General features: G+C 40.9%; 1 protein-coding gene across 2 annotated transcripts in view; it reads right to left on the bottom strand.

Annotated features, from left to right (window-relative positions):
* Positions 1-20,557, bottom strand: part of sorl1 (sortilin-related receptor, L(DLR class) A repeats containing) — a 185,587-nt gene that overhangs the window by 5,521 nt on the left and 159,509 nt on the right. For both annotated transcript variants that reach the window (XM_068054134.1, XM_068054135.1), the window contains exons 41-47: positions 20,247-20,431; positions 18,533-18,652; positions 17,399-17,563; positions 16,480-16,654; positions 13,937-14,043; positions 5,523-5,715; positions 2,555-2,761 (exon numbers count right to left, since the gene is read on the bottom strand). In XM_068054134.1, the coding sequence (XP_067910235.1) occupies positions 2,555-2,761; positions 5,523-5,715; positions 13,937-14,043; positions 16,480-16,654; positions 17,399-17,563; positions 18,533-18,652; positions 20,247-20,431 (1,152 nt within the window). The remainder of the gene's footprint in view (positions 1-2,554; positions 2,762-5,522; positions 5,716-13,936; positions 14,044-16,479; positions 16,655-17,398; positions 17,564-18,532; positions 18,653-20,246; positions 20,432-20,557) is intronic.

Here is a 20,557-nt window from a genome sequence, read left to right as displayed (position 1 = left end):
CTCAATTTTCTGGCAGCCTTAAATTGGTAATTTTTTTGGGTTAAAAAACTATTGTTGCTTTGGAGATCTTGAGCAGAGAAAGATATGGCAGTTTTCTATAAAATAACCAAGTAGCCATTAGCTCACCGGCTCAACTGGACTTCATAATTTAATTATGGGTGAAGGAAGGTAATTTGGCACACCTTAGTTCAATCATTTAGACAGATCCTAATGGCCCTCCCATTAACATAATAAATAGGAGCAGGAGTAAGCCATTCTGCTCCTCAAGCCTGCTCCGCTGTTTAGTCAGATCATGGCTGATCCTCAGCCTCAACTCCACTTTCACGCCTTTTCCCAATATTCCTCTATTCCTTTAGTGCCCAAAAATCTATCAATCTCAGCCTTGAAAAAAACTTAGCTGAGCATTCACAGTTCTCTGGGGCAGAGAATTTCAGAAGAGTCACAACACTCGGAGTGAAGAGATTTCTCCTCATCTCATTTTGAAATAGCTTCCCCCTTATCCTGGAACTATGATCCTGGGCTCTAGCCTTTAGAGCCAGGGGAAACAGCCTCTCAGCATCTACTTTGTCAAACCCTCTGAGAAGCTTGTCTCAATGAAATCACCACACATTCTTCTAATAGGCCCGTTATTTTCAATCGCTCCTCATAGGACAACTTTCTCGTCTCAGGAATCAATCAAATGAACCGTCACTGCACCCCTCGAAGGCAAGTATATCCTCCCTTCGGTAGAGTCCAAAACTATACACAGTACTCCAGGTGTGGGCTCAAAGATCTGTACAATTGCAGCAAGACTTCCTTACTCTTGTACTCCAACCCCCTTGCAATAAGGGCCAACCTATTATTTTCCTTCCAAATTGCTTGCTGTACCTGCATGTTAACTTTCTGTATTTCTTGTACAAGGACACCCAAATCCCTCTGAACACCAACATTTAATAGTTTCTCTCACATTAAAAAAATTCTGTATTTTTATTCTTCCTACCAAAGTGAATAACTTCACATTTCCCCACATTATACTCCATCTGCTCCCTTCTTTCCCACTTAACCTATCGATATCTTTTTGCAGCCACTTTATGTCCTCACAAAGCTAGATGGGAGAGTAAGCTGTATCAGCAGCAAACTTAGATACGTTACACCTGGTCCCCTCATCTAAGCCATTAATATAGATTATAAATTGCTGAGGCCCCGGAACTGAGCAGCGATTGTTTCTTGAAGGGTTCCATGGTTTTTGCCTCCACTACTCGATCAGATGCTTAAACCACATGTCGATCACTCTGCAAGAAGAATTTCCTGACTTCAGCTGTAAAATTATCTTTTATTGGTTTGAACCTGTGTTTCTTTATTCTATTACCACAGTTCAATTTAAAATAATGCTCCAGGTCAACATTATCTATATGCCTAACAATCTTAAATCAGTAAAATCAGCTTAGACACCTTTCCAGGCTGAAAAGCCACATCTCTCCTTTATTTCCCCATCACTGAGATACCTGACACTTGGGACTAGATTCTTGGCTATTCTCTGTACTGCCCTCAGCACCTCAAAGTTTCTTGGTGACCCGAACTGCACAGCACTCAAGGTGCTATAAAAGTTTGAACACTATCTGTGCTGATCTTATACAATTTATATAAATAACAGTGGTACCTACACCCTCAATTAGTACACTCCCCTACTCTTCGACATAACTCTTCTAATGAGTAGTGCATTGTTGCCTATGCTTCAGCCAGTTCCTTATTAATCACCAGGGATTAACCTGAAACTCCACAGCTTAGAATTTAATAGCCTTGTGTGGACCTTTAGAGACAGCCACGTCATAGGGTTTTCCACAGACCAAACATTGTGACTTTCTCAAAAGAGATCAAGTCGAGTAGTTAGGTAGGACCTTTCTGAATCCCGATCTTCAATAGAGAGGCTAAACTCAAGAAGTTTTAATGGATTTTGCATCAGCTGATATATTGCCTAGTTCAGCATAACTATCAAAATAAGCGATATTGCAGAGAATCCAAGGGCTCTGCCAGTAAGGGTGACAAAACCTCTGAATGATCTCCGGCAATATTTTATGCCATCTCATTCAAAATTACCTCTAACACTGCAGCTTTCGCTCAGTACTGCAGGGAAGTTGCAGCCTAGATTGTATGAAGTTTCCAGAGTAGAGCTTCAACCCACAGCACTCAGAGCCAAAAGCACTACGACTAAGCCAAGGCTGACACGGCGGGGGGGGGGGCAAACAAAAAGATAAAAAGAAAAACAAATTCCTATCGTGCCTTTCAGATCCTCAAGATCTCTCAAAACCCTTTACAACCGGTGCTTTGAGTTAAATATTCAGCTGACCTGAATACCCATATCTAAAATGTGGAATACATCGCCAGTTTGCAGTGGTTAATTGTTTTAAAATGTTAATTTTCACCATTACAAAACATTTGATACCAGGGTAATAAAGAAAAATGCCAGGGTGTGAATTTGGTGGCATTTCCTCTTAACGGATAAAGGAATGACTATGCAAAGCTGCAACAAGGCTGTTCAACGCGTGCAATATATTTTGGCAGAGAAAACCCTTACCTAGCTCATCACCTGAAGAAAACACAGCTGATCCTAATCGAGAGTTATAGTGACTATTGGCAAAAGCTGTAAAGCTGTTCTGAAGCCTTCGATGTCGAACATATAGCACAACGAAGCCAACACCTAACATTACAAGTAGCAGGAACATTACTGGCACCACGATGGCTGCTACATCTGTAGATTTGGAATTTTTGGAAGCTGATTGACCTGTTGTTGGGATGGAAAAAAAAATAACCACCAGAATTTAGCAAACATTATTTCAATCTAGTGGATCATTTAAAGAGAACTTCAACCATGCTTTGTTTTAGCCAGTCAACAAAGTGGCTCCATCAACAACAGAAATAAGGGATACAAATAAAACAAAGTCCTGCAAATGCATAAGAGGTCTGTCACCAGCTGAAAGTGAAAGACAATTTAACAGAGTGAGACCTTAATTCAAAATTGGCATTCTAAAGGGCAATATCAAAGATGTGCACCTCTCTTTCACCTTCGTATTGACTGACTTGCTAATCAGTCCCAGTATTTATTCCAGATTTCCTGCATTTAAAAAAAAAATGTAATCCTAATTAAACTAACATTTTATTAAGCCTATTCAGACTACAACTACCCAAAGGTGTTTAACTTTTCAATTTTGGCCTGAAAATTCTATGGGGTGTTTTTCAGGTCTTGCTTCCTAATTATACAGTACTCTGATGCTGTAGCCCAAGGCTACAGTACAAACTTGGGGATTTATTTTATAGTTCTGTGTAGTCAGCATTTTAACTACATAATTCCTAAATCACAGGAATGAAAACTGTAAATACAAAACACAAGTCATCAGCAGAGGTTCAAAGGCATCATGTAGATTCTTCAGTCACTAAATCTTGTGGCTTGACAATTCAATTTGGTGGTTCAAAACTCCATTCACCAGTTGCTTTAATTACATCACTGTCTTTGAAGGGAAATAGTTTTTTTTGTACACCCTCATTTTACCACGAGAATGGTTTGAGAAATGAGGAACTTCAGTCATAAAGATAGACTGGGGAAGTTGGGACTGTTTTCCTTGAAGAGACGGCTGAGAAGAGATTTGATAGGTATTCAAAATCATGAGGGGTTTGGACAGAGCAGGCAGGGAAAACTGTTTTCACTCATGAAAGGATAGAGAAGAAGGAGAGGGCACAGATTTTAAAGTAATGGGTAACAGAAGCAAAAGCGACATGGGGAAAAACCTTTTCACGCAGCGTGTGGTTAAGGTCTGGAATGCACTGCCTGACAGTGTGATGGAGGCAGGTTCAATTGAAGCATTCAAAAGGAATTAGACAGTTATATGAAAAGGAAGAATGTACAGGGTTATGGGGAGAAGGCGGGGGAATGGCACTAGGTGAAATGCTCATTAGGAGAGCTTGTGCAGATACGATGGGCCGCATGACCACCTTCTGCGCTGTAACAATTCTGTAATTCTGTGAATCAAGAGAAATATTATGCATAGTTGGACACTTCTGTAAAAATTTAAATGAGCTGGTGGAAACCTGAGAGTTGGCAATCCATCCTTGATTACTGAACGATGGCAATATGGACGTGTCTGAGTGGCATCACTGGAAGATAGCTCCAACATCAACCCTTGGAAATTGTGCTACCTGCTGGGTACTGTACATTTTACATGGATTCCCAGGGCTACAGCTACACTTGCTATCAATGCGGCTGCCCCCCACTCTGAGGCCATCGAGAGGCTTAACAGCCAGGGAGACCAAGTCAAGAAGCTCCATGCAGAAACAAAAACTGACATTTCTACCAAAAGAAACATAATACAGCCACTGGAATTTAAGAACTCTGTATGCTGAATAATTAGAAAACTGCATCCAAGAAGCACTTAATAGATAAAAGCAAAATACTGCGGATGCTGGAAATCTGAAATAAAAACAAGAAGAGCTGGAAACACTCAGCAGGTCTGGCAGCAACTGTGGAGAGAGAAACTGAATTAACGTTTCAGGCCAGTGACCCTTCTTCAGACCCTGGTGGGAAGAGCCTGAAGTTTATTGGTATATATAAAACAAAATCTTTTACATAATGTCCCAAAAGTAACTAGGATCAAAGCTAGTGACGAAAGTAGTTGAATAAAACTTGTATTTTTGTCACTAAATTAAAATTACAATTAAAGCTCAAAGTCTAAACTAGAATGTAACTAACATTTAAGATAAAAGGGAGCAGACAAAAACCAAAACCACTGCTAGGACAAAAACACTATTCAGTAATCTACAGCTTTAGGAACAGATGCTGCAAACTGAAAAGCACTACGTTATTGTTCTCATTCAAAGTCCAGTTTGTTTCTCAGTATTTCTCATGTCGTGTGTGGAGGAGAGATGCAAAACAATTTTTAAAAAAAAACAACACAAATTGAATAAAATACTAAAATGACTAGAACGGTAATACGAAAAGCAAAAACTAAATTTGATTCCCTCAGGTCTCCCCTTCAAGACTAAAGCTATAATTTGGGAACAAAAGACAACACTAAAACTAGGACTAAAATTTCTTCCATGACTATAAATCATAGAATAGTACAGAACAGAAGGTGGCCATTCGACCCATTGAATCTGCGCAAGCAATTAAGACTGAAAAACAAAAGCCCATAGAGGAGACTGAAAGCATTTTGTGTTTTACACCTAATACACTAATTTTTTTTTAAGGGTAAAACACTTCCGTATTCACATGTTATAGGCCATGTATTGATGCAATTTATGCATGAAGTTACATTTGAGGTAAAAATTTTATACAGAGACAAAATTGAACATGTTTTGGTACAATGACAAAACAAATACTGTTGGCCTCAAGTATCTAATGCATACTTGGCTGGATGTAGGAAAATACAGCGCTCAAGCCAAGTATTGTTTTAACTGCATATTAGACCCTTGCCCTACAGGCTAACTCAGAATTAGTTTAATGCAGTGTACTTGTGCTCAGTGCGTCAGTTATCAAATTTTCATGACCTCACCATTTCCAAGTTCATCGTACAGCAGGGAAGCAGGTTCACCACAAATCTGCCCATTGTACAAGCATCTGGCTTGCACTGTGAAAGTGTAGTTGTGGCCAAACTTCAGATCAGAAATCTCGAAGATGTTTTCCGTTGTATTCCCAAGACATACTGTTGTATTGGTCACATGATCGAACATGTGGATCTCATAACCCTGAGGTCAAACAAAGGACAAAGTATTAAATTATGCCGTTTTCTCTCCAGTTCTCTTGATGCCATCCTCCAGTAGATTCTGTAGTTCACAAGGCAATGGATCACAGCGAGAATCAAAAATTTTGCCTCTGTCTCCCTTCCCAGATGTGCAGCATTTTGTCTATGAAAGCACACACAAAGCAGAAGTGAAGGCCTCTGCAAAATTATGCACCAACCAAAAATAGAAGTGGGTTCTTCATGGGGCACTGGCACCAGTACTGGGGAAAATGGGGGCTGTACCCTTGTGATGGTCTACGCCTGAACCGTGCTGGGGCTGGTTCTAGCGAGCCGCATAACTAGGGAAGTGGAGAGGGCTTTAAACTAAATAATGGGGGCAAACAATCAAATTTGGGAAGATGTGTTAAATCAAAGAGTAGAGACAAGGCAACAGAGAAAGGTATTATGATAAACAGACCCTGACAGGTAGGGATAGAGTGCACAAATCGAAGAGTAAATCAGCAGTCAAGGCTAGACGTTAGAAAATTAATAAAAAAAGGACAAAGCTAAAGGCTCTCTATCTGAATGCACGTAGCATTCGAAACAAAACAGATGAACTGATAGTACTTATTTACTTCTATTTGCGCTGATAGCCATTACAAAAGACATGGGTGCGGGATAACAGATTGGGACCTGAATATTGAAGCATACATGACATTCATAGAACGTTTTTGGGATAGTTTGTTAGAACAGCACATTCTGGAGCCAACCAGGTATTGTGCAATGAGATAAGATTCAGTGAAGGCACCCCTAAGTAGCAGCAATCATAATATGATTGAATTTTACATTCAGTTTGAGGGAGAGAAGAGTGGGTCAAAGACTAGTATTTTAAACTTAAATAAGGGCAATTATGAGGGCATGAAAGCAGGGCTAGCAAAAGTAGGTTAAAGGGATAGGTTAATAGAGATGCAATGGCAGACATTTAAAGGGGAGATTTCAGAATACACAGAATAGATACATTCCAACGAGAAAGAAAAATTCCAAGGGGAGGACCGACCATCCGTGGTTCACTAAAAAAGTTAAAGATGGTATCAAACTTAAAGAAAAAGCATCTAATTGTGCAAAGATGGGTGGCAGGTCAGAAGATTGGACAGAATATAAAAAACAGCAAAGAATGACCATGAGGAGAGAAAAATTAGAGTGTGAGAGAAAGCTAGCTAGAAATATAAAAACAGGTAGAAAGAGTTTCTAGAGATATTAAAAAAAGAAAAAAGTTAACATAGTGAGCATTGGTCCTATAGAAAGTGAGTCTGGGGAATCAATAATGGAAAATAAGGAGATGGCAGATGAAATGAACAAGTATTTTGCATCCATCTTCACTACAGCGGATACAAGTAACATCTCGGAAATAGCTGTAAATCAGGAAATGGAAGGAACTTGAAAAAGTTACAATTACCAGGGAAGTGGTACTGAGCAAATTGTTGGAGCTGTGGGCTGACAAGTCCCCAGGTCCTGATGGACTTCATCCTAGGGTCCTAAAAGAAGTAGCTAGCAAGATAGTTGATGTGGTGGTTTTAATTTCCAAAATTCCCTAGATTTAGGGAAGGTGCCATTAGATTGTAAAGTAGCCAAGGTAACTCCTATATTCAAAAAGGGATGGAGAGAGAAAGCAGGAAACTACAAGCCAGTTAGCTTTAACATCTGTCTTAGGGAAAATGTTAGAAGCTATTATTAAAGACATTATAGCAGGGCACTTTGAAAAATTCAAGGTAATCGGGCACAGTCAACATCATTTTGTGAAAGGGAAATCATGTTTAAACAACTTATTGGAGTTCTTTCAAGAAGTAACATGCTGTGGATAAAGGGGAACCAGTGGAAGTATTATATTTAGAATTCCAGAAGGCAATTTATAAGATACCACATCAAAGGTTATTGCAGAAAATAAAAGCTCATGGTGTAGTGGATAGAAGATTAGCTAGCTAACAGGGAACAGAGTAGGCATAAATGGGTCATTTTCTGGTTGGCAAGGTGCAATGAGTGATGTGCCACAGGGATCAGTGCTGGGGCCACAACTTTTTACAATTTATATAAATGACTTGGATGAAGGGGCCGAAGGTATGGTTGCTAAATTTGCTGATGACACAAAGATCGTTAGGAAAGTAACTTGTGAAGAGGACAGAAGGAGTCAAAGGGATATAGATAGGTTAAGTGAGTGGGCAAAGATCTGGCAGATGGAGCATAATGTGGGAAAATGTGAAATTGTCCATTTTGGCAGGAAAAACAACAAAAAAAGTATATTATCTAAATGGTGAGAGACTGCAGAGCTCAAAAGATGCAGAGGGATCTGGGTGTCCTAGTGCATGAATCGCAAAAGGTTAGTATGCAGGTTCAGCAAGTAATTAGGAAAGCTAATAAAATGTTATTGTTTATTGCGAGGGGAATTGAATACAAAAGTAGGGAGGTTATGCTTCAGTTGTACAGGGCATTGGTGAGATCACATCTGGAGTACTGGAGTATTGGTCTCCATATTTAAAGAAGGATGTAAATGTGTTGGAAGCAGTTCAGAGAAGGTGTACGAGACCAATACCTGGAATGGATGGGTTGTCTTACGAGGAAAGATTGGACAGGCAGGGCTTGTATCCGCTGGAATTTAGAAGAGTACAAAGCGACTTGATTGAAACATATAAGATCCTGAGCGGTCTTGACAGGGTGGATGTGGAAAGGATGTTTCTCATTGTGGGAGAATCTAGAACTAGGGTTCCCTTATTTAAAAATAAGGGATCACCCGTATAAGACAGATGAGGAGAATTTTTTTCTCTGAGGGTCGTGAGTCTTTGGAACTCTATTCGTCAAAAGGCGGTGGAAGCAGAGCCTTTAAATATTTTTAAGGCAGAGGTAGATAGATGCTTGATAAGCAAGCGGGTGAAAGGTTATCTGGGATAGGCGGGAATGTGGAGTCGAAGTTACAATCAGATCAACCATGATCTTACTGAATGGCGGAGCAGGCTCGAGGGGCCGAGTGGCCTACTCCTGCTCCTAATTCGTATGCTCGTATGTAAACGAACAAATTACTACAGCTGGAATTTAGTGATTTGTGACCCAAGTCCAACAACTACAAAAACTTTATATTTCTGAGAGGCGAGATGCAGAACAAAAAGGCATTTTATCTCCCATACAGCACACCTGCCCTAATCATGAAAAAGCTTAGAACATAGAACAGTACAGGCCCTTCGGCCCACGATGTTGTGCCGAACCTTTAACCTACTCTAGGATCAAACTACCTTCATACCCTTCATACTACTATCATCCATGTACCTATCCAAGAGTCGCTTAAATGTCCCTAATGTATCTGCCTCTACTACCACCGCTGGCAGTGCATTCCACGCACCCACCACTCTCTGTGTAAAGAACCTACATCTGACACCTCCCCGAAACCTTCCTCCAATCAACTTAAAATTATGCCCCCTGGTGATAGCCCTTTCCACCCTGGGAAAAAGTCTCATCATCTTGTACCCCTCTATCAAGTCACCTCTCATCCTTCTTCGCTCCAATGAGAAAAGCCCTAGCTCCCTCAACCTTTCTTCCTAAGACATGCCCTCCTGTCCAGGCAGCATCCTGGTAAATCTCCTCTGCACCCTCTCTAAAGCTTCCACATCCTTCCTATAATGAGGCGATCAGAACTGAACACAATATTCCAAGTGTGGTCTAACCAGGGCTTTATAGAGCTGCAGCATAACCTCGCGGCTCTTAAACTCAATCCCCCTGTTAATGAAAGCCAACACACCATACGCTTTCTTAACAACCCTATCAACTTGGGTGGCAGCTTTGAGCGATCTATGGACATGGACCCCAAGATCCCTCTGTTCCTCCACACTACCAAGAATCCTGTCTTCAAGCCTGTATTCTGCATTCAAATTCGACCTTCCAAAATGAATCACTTCACACTTTTCCAGGTTGAACTCCATCTGCCACTTCTCAGCCCAGCTCTGCATCCTGTCAATGTCCCGTTGCAACCTACAACAGCCTTCCACACTATCCACAACTCCAGCAACCTTCGTGTCATCGGCAAACTTGCTAACCCAGCCTTCCACTTCCTCATCCAAGTCATTTATAAAAATCACAAAGAGCAGAGGCCCCAGAACAGATCCCTGCGGAACACCACTGGTCACCGAGCTCCATGCTGAATACTTTCCATCTACTACCATCCTCTGTCTTCTATGGGCCAGCCAATTCTGTATCCAGACAGCCAACTTTCCCTGTATACCATGCCTCCTCACTTTCTGAATGAGCCTACCATGGGGAACCTTATCAAACGCCTTGCTAAAATCCATATACACCACATCCACTGCTCTTCCTTCATCGTGTTTTGTCACATCTTCAAAGAATTCAATAAGGCTTGTGAGGCATGACCTGCCCCTCACAAAGCCATGCTGACTGTCTCTAATCAAACTATGGTTTTAGCAGTTACACCGTAACCTTCAGCCAGATTCATTCAATGCACTTTTGTGATGCTACTCTATCCTTATTACTATGGTTATCTTGAGCACAAATTTCAGTTACCCATGTGCTTATATTTAAGAAAAAAAAACACCTCTATAAAGCATGTACATTTATATATCACTTCTCTCCATACACACACACACACTACAGCATTTAGGTTACAATCATGTGAGTAAAGTGTAAAATAAACATCTTAGTTCCATCGTAGCAACCTGCTAGCCTTTAGATATGCAGATTGTTGCAAAACTGGTACCTGTACCAGTGCTGATCCAATGTTCAGAAGCTCTAGTGCTGAATATTCCAGAACGTAGTATAATGAAAAATCTAGGATTGTCAAAACACTTTCAATAAAGGAGTGTCAACAGTCCCTTTGCAGTTACAGCCAAATGATTTTCATTCTGTAAATAGTGCCCAAGATAACATTTTAGGCACTTTGGGAAATATACTCATGTCAAAATGGGAACAGGCAAAAAACAAAAACACAGAAGCTAATAATCTGACAGTTCTGGCCCCACATAGGCCAAACAGCCTCCTATGGCCATTCTGGGTCTGTGAAATATGCATTTATTTTAAATTCACTTCTTTCTTCACCAGAACCCTGCCCCACCTTCCCCCCCCCCCCCCCCACCCAACAAAAAAAAACTTTCATGGGTAAAATTCTCAGCAACTGAAAAACAGATCATTCATGAATCTCTCCACTGTTCTCTTGCCAGATTTAACCTTTTTAATGATCACCAGTCATCGGGAGGAGGACTGGTAGATTACTCAACTAGCTGTTATACACTCCTCACATTCATTCACTGCTTAAGCATCAATGAAAGCAGGGAGAATCAGCCCTTCAGAACACCATCTATTTTAGAAACTCATTAAATCTTCCAAAATATAAAGTATCCCAACTGACCTCATGGGAGCTTTAAACCAGAAACACTTCCTTACAAAGCTTTTATTTACTCATCCAGCATATTACTGTTTATAGAAGAGTAATTAAGTGTGCTGAATTCCACTCAATCATCGTAAAGAAGAAATACCCTCTAGAGAATTGTTATTCTGCAACACTGATGCAAGAGTCTGACTCATCCTATATGTAATTCACCGATACACGCAGAGCTGTTAACATTGGGGAAATGTTAGGAGTGAAATTTATGGCCAAGAGTGAGACAGATCACAGACCCATCTAATCAGATGGAGTGCTATTTATTTTAAAGAGAGAAGTAAGTCAAAATGTGATGCTTGTAAATATAAGTGAGCATCACTCCAACTAAGTATGACTTTACAGGTTGAGATATATCGATATACGACTGTTGCTCTGGTGGAAAATACAGGCAACACTTGCAGATGAAAAAAAGTGACGTGAATTAGAAAAACACAAAATAAACAGAAAAATATGCTTGAAAAATTCAGGTACAGTATCATTCACTTAGAGAATTCCTCATTACAGCATTAAGCTTTAGCTGTTGCACCTATATCGTTAGTCTGACTTCAGTATTTTATTGATACAACAAAAAGCCAAAAAGCAGCAGACCAACTGGGAAGTACAAAACAAATGTTCAAGCAAGAGCATTAATAAGTGAAAGTGCTCCAATCCTCAAGAACACCATGGAAACATTTTTGAACTATGTTTAGTACAGAAAACGAGGTTTTAAACAGAACACTATTTACATATCAAACACAGCAAGTCAATGTAATTCCCAAACACATCTTCATTCTTTGACCCTGACCCCCAAGTGATTTGCACATTTCATAGAATCATACGGCATAGAAGTTGGCCATTCAGCCCATCTGAAAGACCTAAAATATTTAGCCACTTCCTGCAGAGTTTCTGGTAGGAAACACTACTATAATTTCTGTCCTATAACCAACTTTTCATCCAAGCAGTCTCCTTGGCTTCATCACTTACGCTTTAAATTTAACTAAAAGACCTCTATGTGGCACCTTATTAAATGCCTTATAAAACATCCATTGCATTTCCTTTGTCGATAAGATCTTATATCCTCAAAGAACTCAATTAAATTTGTCAGAAGCATTATTTAAAAATCCATATTGACAGTCCTTCTTGAGCTGTGGTGCAGGATCAGCAAGGCCTATGTTTTGGTACAACTTCCGTATCCAAGGAAGTGTGAAAATTCAATGGCAATGAGGAGAGGCAAACAACTTGAAAAGTGTATTTTGATAACATCACATAAGCTGTTTATTAGCAGATGTGAAAAAATTCCACGACAACCACTTATCAGCTATACCGGGCATTGGTGAGACCACATCTGGAATACTGTATACAGTATTGGTCTCCTTATTTAAGGAAGGATGTAAATGAATTGGAAGTAGTTCAGAGAAGATTTATTAGACTAATACCTGGAATGGGCGGGTTGTCTTATGCGGAAAGATCGGACAGGCTAGGCTTGTATCCGCTGGAGTTTAGAAGAGTAAAAGGCGACTTGATTGAAACATGGAAGATCCAGAGGGGTCTCGGCAGGGCGGATGTGGAAAGGATGTTTCCACTAGTGGGAGAACCTAGAATTAGGGGTCACTGTTTAAAAATAAGGGGGTCACCCATTTAAGACAGATCAGGAGAATTTTTTTCCTCAGAGGGAAATGAGTCTTTGGAACTCTCTTCCGCAAATGGCAGCAGAAGCAGAGTCTTTGAATATTTTTAAGGCAGAGGTAGATAGATTCTTGGTAAGCAAAGGGGTGAAAGGTCATCAGGGGTAGGCAGGAATGCGGAGTTGTGGTTACAATCAAATCAGCCATGATCTTGTTGGATGGAGGAGCAGGCTCGAGGGGCGAAGTGGCCTACTCCTGCTCCTAATTCGTAAGTTTGTATTATTTCCCTTCTCATGGAAAAGTGCCATTCATTTCCCCAGCTACACGGTCAGCATCAGAAATCCTAGGTAAAGCATACTGGAAGCCAACTGCTGACCCACAGTGAAGTGCACGGTTATCGCAGCATTCTTCAGCATATGAGATTTGCAGTGTTTGCATTGGGGAGCAGAGGACAGGTGCTTCCTCAGAGAGGAAGAAAGAGGCGTTTACTCTGGATGTTCTAACAACCACCAGTAGCTGGCTTCAGAATAGCTGGGACTTGTAAGCTGTTGGCAGGAGTTGAAACATTTTAACTATCCAATAATATGGTGAAGCAACTCAGATAATCGTCCTCCTGGTTACGTAGAAACCTATTATGGAGCAGAGCATCACATAGTGAAGATATTTTATTGGGGTAAAGGTGTATTAGTGCAACAATCAGGCATGAGAAAACATCCTTCAGCCCATCCAAAACATATTTCTAAATTTGTCCCTAATAGCCAGACGACAAGTGAGATTTTCCAGTAAATTCCTATGGGCTGTATCTTAACCAAGATCTTAGAGGGTAAAAGAGCAAACTCACTGTCCCACTCACTCTCCCAAGTTACACTGTAATGTAAATTTAATGGCATTTTTTATTCAGCCAACAGCTGACCAAAACTGTACATAATAGTGTAACAGTGGAACATCTCTAAAATCAATTATTTGCCATTGATTCCTAGGAGATTCAACAATCAATGCATGTGTTAACCCAAATCAATTTAGGTGAGAAAGTCCAAAAGCATTTAAAAAATCTTTTTTAAAGAATACCAGAATAAATCTGAAGGTTTTTAGAATCTTGACTGTACATATTTGGCTTATTTTCCTGCACAGTTTAAAGCCGAATATCTCAAGTTAAAAATGAGAGCTCAAAATAAATAGGAGCATTTTTGGTCATATTTTGCACTCACCCTACTGTCATTAAAGCTCCTTTCTTTCAATTTCAGGTTTTTCCAGAACAGCAGGATGTGGTCTTTCTCTGGTAAGATTTTCAGTGACTCTGGTGCCGACAGAGGAACTGCCGCAAGAGAACATAAAATAAAAATATGGACACAATGAGTTATTCAAGCTATCAAAATACCAGAACACCACCAGCTGCCCCCTGCAACCCTCCCAACAGACAGAACTCATTGTTCAGTGCATTCCAAAAACATTTTTCACAGCATGTCTGGCCCCTGAGCAAAGATCTTGGTCAACTTCTTTGGGTCACTGTCACCATTCCTGTGGCACAAAAACACGAGAAAAATTCAGCTATGTACTGATGCATTTTGAAATCATTTGGCAGAGCCTAAATATTGGCAAAAACTCTCTGGGATCAGTTTGGTTGAAGGTGGTCAACAGTTGAATCTTTTTTTGCATGGATACATGTGAAGTAATTAAATGTCCAAGCATTGAGATGCTCTCTGCTTTCAAAACATAAAAAGGGTAGGTCCTGTAGAGTGTGTGAAAAAACTTTAGAATTTTCTATAATAGTCATCATGATTTGAAATTAAAGTCAAAGAAAGCACGATTGTTTCTGGCGTGCCTTTCAAGAAAACTAATTTGATTAGAAATTAGATTTCACTGTGATTATATACTGAGGACTATTTGGAAATCAAAAAGTTAATTATAGGCACTGAAAATGTAATCAATTTAAATGTTATGCAACGTAACGGTATCGTTTAATTGCCTCTCCTGCTAAACACCTGCCCACAGAAAGGAAGGAAAAGTAGAGAGCAAACCACCCAGACTATTCATTGTTGGTGTTTGAAAATGACTTGGAAATTATTGTGGTTAAAATAGTGCAAGAAAAAGTATTAGGCATAGCAAAACACCATCTTAAGGATGTGCAAAAATGCAGATCCTTACCAAAGTACCACATTAAAACATTATCTACCTCCATGCTGAGCTCAGTTGAAGATATAAAATGTTAGCTTACCCTCTAAAGTGGATTTTAAAGAAAAATTCTTCCCATCCCCAATCTTTAGCCACACAAGGTGAATCATCTGTTCGCTGACCTGCATTACTGCGGCTCTAAAATCAGCTGGAGTGCATTTGGCAAAGAAACGCTGCTTTTCGATCCGTCACTCGGAGAACCTTTGGCCTCCATTCAGCAATCACTATAGCAATGCTGCTGAGATCAGGAATTTAGCGCTCAAGAGATTGAACCTGAACCCCACCATTGACGTCGCTGCACATACTACTCCAACTTGCTGTGTATAAGTTATGTTGCAGCTTGGAACTCTGCTGATTTTTGACTTGCTATTTCCTGATAAACTGAACAGCGAAGAGCTGCCAGGAACATTGGAACTAGTGTGTGCAGGTTATAGGGATAACAATCAGGATTGCATGACCTCAGCTTTTAACAGCATTATGCTAGAGTAGAACACAAATGAACCCTTGGAGTTAAGGCAGATGTGTGTACACATTTTAGCTGCATTAAGCCACAAAACTACTGCTGCAGCAATGAGGTTCGCCCACCAGATGTCACCAGGCTTTAATACTGGACTTTGGGACACATAAAACATGCAACACAGTTCTGTAAAAACTTGCCACCTGCTGGCTTAGCTCTGTTCTTAAAAGCTCTCACCTCCATCAGAGGCTCATGGGGACAAGTTCTACTCCAAGATCTGAGCACACAAACTAGGCCGTCACTACAACGCAGTGCTACATTGTCTGATGTGCTGTCCTATCCTATGAAACAGGTCTCAAGTGCTTGTGCTGATGGCTTAGGTGAATGTTTAAGATCTCGTGGAATTATTCAAGCAGAGTTTTCCCAATGTCCTGGTCAACATTTCTCCCTCAGCCAACAGCATTAGATAGATTAACTGATCATCACTGCTGGTGTGAGATCTTGCCACACTCGAAAAAGCCTCCAAGTTTGACTGTGTAACAACAGGGATCACACTTCAAAGTAAATTAGTGTGCGTAAACCACTTTGACACACTGTGGAAATATGGAGCTGGATTTTATGTCGGGTGGACAGGAGCTGAACCTGCTTCCGCCCGGCCCAGGGATCCGACCCGCATTTTATGGGTCCCCGTGCTTTAAATGTTCTGAGGCGGGACTTCTACCCGCTTGAGGGAGGAAGTCCCGCCTCATTGTGCTGTCAGCCAATCATCGGGCTGGCAGCTCTTAGTCCCAGCAGCACCACTGGAAGTTGTGGCCACTGCTGGGACTGCAGCCAGACGAGGACATGGAGCCAGGAGTCCAGGTAAGTTAGGGTTGCATCACCGGGCTAAATCGGTCGTGCCCCAGCGAAGCAAGGATGGTCGTTTGGAAGAGGGGGGGTTGGAAGGGGGAGCATCTTGGGTCCTGGGGGTGGCCCTCTATCAGGCACCCTGTGCCTGTTAGTCCACTGCCCCCCCGCCTCGGCGCACTGAAGCGCCACCAGATTTCACTGGGCCAATTAAGGGCCTTGATTGGCCTGGGGCGGGCAGCCTGTTTCTCACCCCCTGCCCCAACCTTGCCTCACCTGTGTTTAGAGACACACTTGCTTCTTTGCTCATGTTAAACAGTCTGATAACGACACTGTACTTTCCGCCTGGTTCTAGCTTCTTCACTATATATTCCACGGTGTTGTTCTTTGAGGATACTTTGTAATTCTTGTCATTCTTACGGATGGAGTCTTTTACAACAACAGCATAGGCCTGGGAAAAGTAAATCAATCTGATTAGTGAACAGCACATTGCAATTCATTATTATAGTAGTAAGAAACTATTTGGTTAATAAAACCCAGAAGAGTTAATCACAAGTGTTTAAAAAGAGACTCAGTTTCCAGGGCTAGTTATCCACATGGCATTTACAACAGCACAGAATGAAGGCAGCTCCTGTTCTGAGGGAGAAGTAGCCTGCTGGCAGGGGTGACTGCAATTGGAGACAGGAACCACTCACTCCCTCAGGCACCATCAAAATGCCTCTATTAATAGCATGCCATTTTTTAAATAAATGGCTACATTGCTATGCAAAGTAGTCTCAAATTACAACATGCTCAATTAGCTACTGCATGCCGGAAGTAGTTCAGCACACCAAATCCAAATTTACTAAAGCCGACAATTCTTCTGCTTTTTAACAAATATTTACACTTTAAATTCTAAGGCATGCACTTCTGCATTTTTTTTTTTGAAAGAATACATTTACGGACCTTTTAATTCTTTGGGGAATGAGCAACATTAAAAAAGTTACTAGAATATGCCAATAAGCAGTATTTAAAATTAAAACACCTGGAGTGGTTTTGGAAAGGAAACATGGGATTCCTGTGCCTTTTCTCCCCACTCCACCCATCCATGAAGCCAAAAGTTTCTCGGTGGAAAGGCCATTGTCCACAGGAAAGCATAATATACATTAAAAGCCTTTTAGTTCTCTTAAAGGGTCAACTGTATGCAGGTACTCACTAAACTTTCATTCAGCAGATCATATGGAGGTTGCCACTTCAGTACAGCAAATGTCTTATCCTCTCTCACCACATGCAAGTGGCGAGGTGGTAGACGGTTATCAGGAATCATCTTAACAGCAATATATTCAGAGGGTGGTCCTAAATATGGAACAACAACACGAACCTGGACAGAAAATAAAATATTGATCTCTGTCAAAGTCATCCATTTCAAACCTTTTACACTGCGTACATAATTGGTATCCATATCTCTGCACAATCATCAGGGCAGTACAATAAAATGGAAAACTTTTTAACAATTGGTGCTATTTAATCTATTCTAGCAAAAGATTCAGGCATAAAATTGGGCATTAACTTACACATTTCACAACATCCTTGAATGCGCTGCTTAAATTACGGTCTAGAAATCCAGTGGCGCAGCACCCACTTTGCAGGTATAAATCCAGAGTCTAAGCATCACCAATGATATTGGTAAAGGCCACTGCATAGGCGTCTTAAAGCTTGCCCCCGAAAAGGACATTAGGCCCACTGTACATGCAAATAGGGGAGCCCAACACCTGTTTGAGACAATCTTCGCAAAATTCATTTGTGACTGATTGTACCACATGCTGTACATGTGGTCAGTATTCTCAGGAGTTTGACAACGACCAGTGGATTGCTGGAGACTGACTGTCTTTGGAAAAGTGGGATTCAAATTTTTTGCACAAGTGTTCCTTCTGGCTCCACATCAAATTTGTGGTTCACACACTGCACGCACCTCACCTCCCCCTCTGAACTTTACTGATGATCTTCAAGGACCAGTGAGCTGCCTCTGAGGCCACAACTGGCACCTGCAGATCCCCAGTAATAAATGACGCCAGTGGACTATTTTCGCTTAGTCTAGCCACCTGCCTCATTAGACTCATGCAACATGCCTAACTAATGCCGCCCTAACTAATCGGTCATTCAAACTTAATTAAAATAACCCAATCCAACTTGAGAGGTCACAGGGTAAACATAGTAGAGGTTGATCTAGAAGTCTAAAACCAAGAGCCCGCTTTATCAGATTTCTACATAAATGTTTCACTTTATACGTGACCTTCATTAGCAATATATATATTTTTTTTTTAAAAAGTGCAATGAAAAAGACATCTACCAAAAACAGATACTGCTCGTCACTGTTCACAGTCACCGTTAGGTTGTTCGTGCGTGATGTAACATTTTTTGGATTTCGGTACAGTTCCAAGAACGATGTAGCAAAGAAAACTCCATAAACCTGTTAAGGAAAGATTAGATTTAGATTAGAGATACAGCACTGAAACAGTCCCTTCGGCCCACCGAGTCTGTGCCGACCATTAACCACCCATTTATACTAATCCTACACTAATCCCATATTCCTACCAAACATCCCCACCTGTTCCTATATTTCCCTACCACCTACCTATACTAGTGACAATTTATAATGGCCAATTTACCTATCAGCCTGCAAGTCTTTTGGCTTGTGGGAGGAAACCAGAGCACCCGGAGGAAACCCACGCAGACACAGGGAGAACTTGCAAACTCCACACAGGCAGTACCCGGAATTTAAACCGGGTCCCTGGAGCTGTGAGGCTGCGGTGCTAACCACTGCGCCACTATGCCGCCCTAGTTACTGGTGAGAAAATTCTGGAAAACTAATTTCTAATTAATCCAACGACTTCTGGAAAATTTCTTTGGAACAAGAACAGTAAAATAAAACAAAACATCTTAAATAGTGATAGCTATTCTAATTACGCCCATGACTAAAATAACAAAACTCCTTAACTTAATTTCTGCTGCTATAGGTTTAGCTTAAGCACGATTGATAGTCTGCAAACAATTAATGTAATTAAGCACAGGCAGCATCAAGGAGGGCAATTTAAATAATAGTTAACATTATTTATAATTTCTTCAATCACAGCATGTAGCAATATTTACCATATGTAAAAGAATTCAATTTCCTCGACAATGATACATGAAGGCCCCTGGACTGAAGTGACCAAAGACACCATCAGATCTTACAGACTAGGAGACCTTGGCTCAATTTTCTGTTTGTGCAGCTGAGTGCAACAAAGTATTTGTATAGCAGCTTTCACATAATAAAATGTCCCAAAATGGTTCACATGCGTTACACAAAATTTGACACCGGGTCACAGGCGCTGGTAGGAGAGTGACCAAAAGCTTGGTCGTAGAGGTAGGTTTTAAGGAAAATTTTAAGGTGGGGGGTGCGGAGCAGGTGGGCAGCTGGCCACAAGTCTGTTGGAATTGTCAAGTCTAAAGCCGACAAAGGCATGGATGAGGGTTTCCGTAGCAGATGAGCTGAGGCAGGGGAGGAGTTGGGCGATGTTTAGCAAGTGGAACGAGACGGACTTGGCGATGACACTAATGTGGTTGGAAGCTTACTTCAGGACTAAAAAGTTGGCTAAGGCTCCCACTCCTGATCATTATCCAGTGACCCTTGTTGGAGAGAGCACGTGCACATCAGGAGAGGACAGGATCCAGTTCAAGTGTTCAATCTCCATGCTCGAAAAGCCTGCTGGTACTGATTGTCTAGGCTCAAAAATGTAGAATGGTCACTTTGATAAGGTCTCATGGGGCTGGTAGCACCTGTAAGACCAACCCCAACAAAACAGGATCACAGCTTATTGCAACACACATATGCAAGACTGCTTTTTCTTGACTAAGATTTATTAAGCAGTCTTTGTGTTCTGTATGATTTCAAAGGGCCATGAGAAAGGGCATTTTATGCTGTTTCGCCAGTAACCATGTGCACACTATCGAAAGGTCAATGAATACAATGACTGACTATGTGCTGAGAAGATCTGAACCCTAGAATAGTACAAGACACTCACCACATTCCTTGGACCGTTCCAAAAACAATCCACAGCAGTCTGATTGATTGGAACTGCTTTAAGGTTAGGAGGAGCTGGACTGGTTCCTTGCGTTTTAATATGTAGAAAAAATATTGGGCTATCACCAACATCAGTTTTAGCCCAGGTGGAAATCTCATAATTTGTACCAGCAGTTAAATTGGAAACTGTATAATAAAAATAAATCACCTTCATTATAAATCTGTTAATACAATCTCATCTAATTAAAAGGCTTCCACCAGTCAAAAGAGTATGATGTGGAAGGTATTGTCCATTCGCTTGACTAGTCCCAA

This window comes from Heterodontus francisci, chromosome 22 (assembly GCF_036365525.1).
Source record: "Heterodontus francisci isolate sHetFra1 chromosome 22, sHetFra1.hap1, whole genome shotgun sequence".
In the NCBI taxonomy this organism is placed as follows: domain Eukaryota; kingdom Metazoa; phylum Chordata; class Chondrichthyes; order Heterodontiformes; family Heterodontidae; genus Heterodontus; species Heterodontus francisci.
The sequence above is the reverse complement of the archived record's forward strand: the minus strand, read 5'-3'. Positions and strand labels throughout refer to the sequence as shown.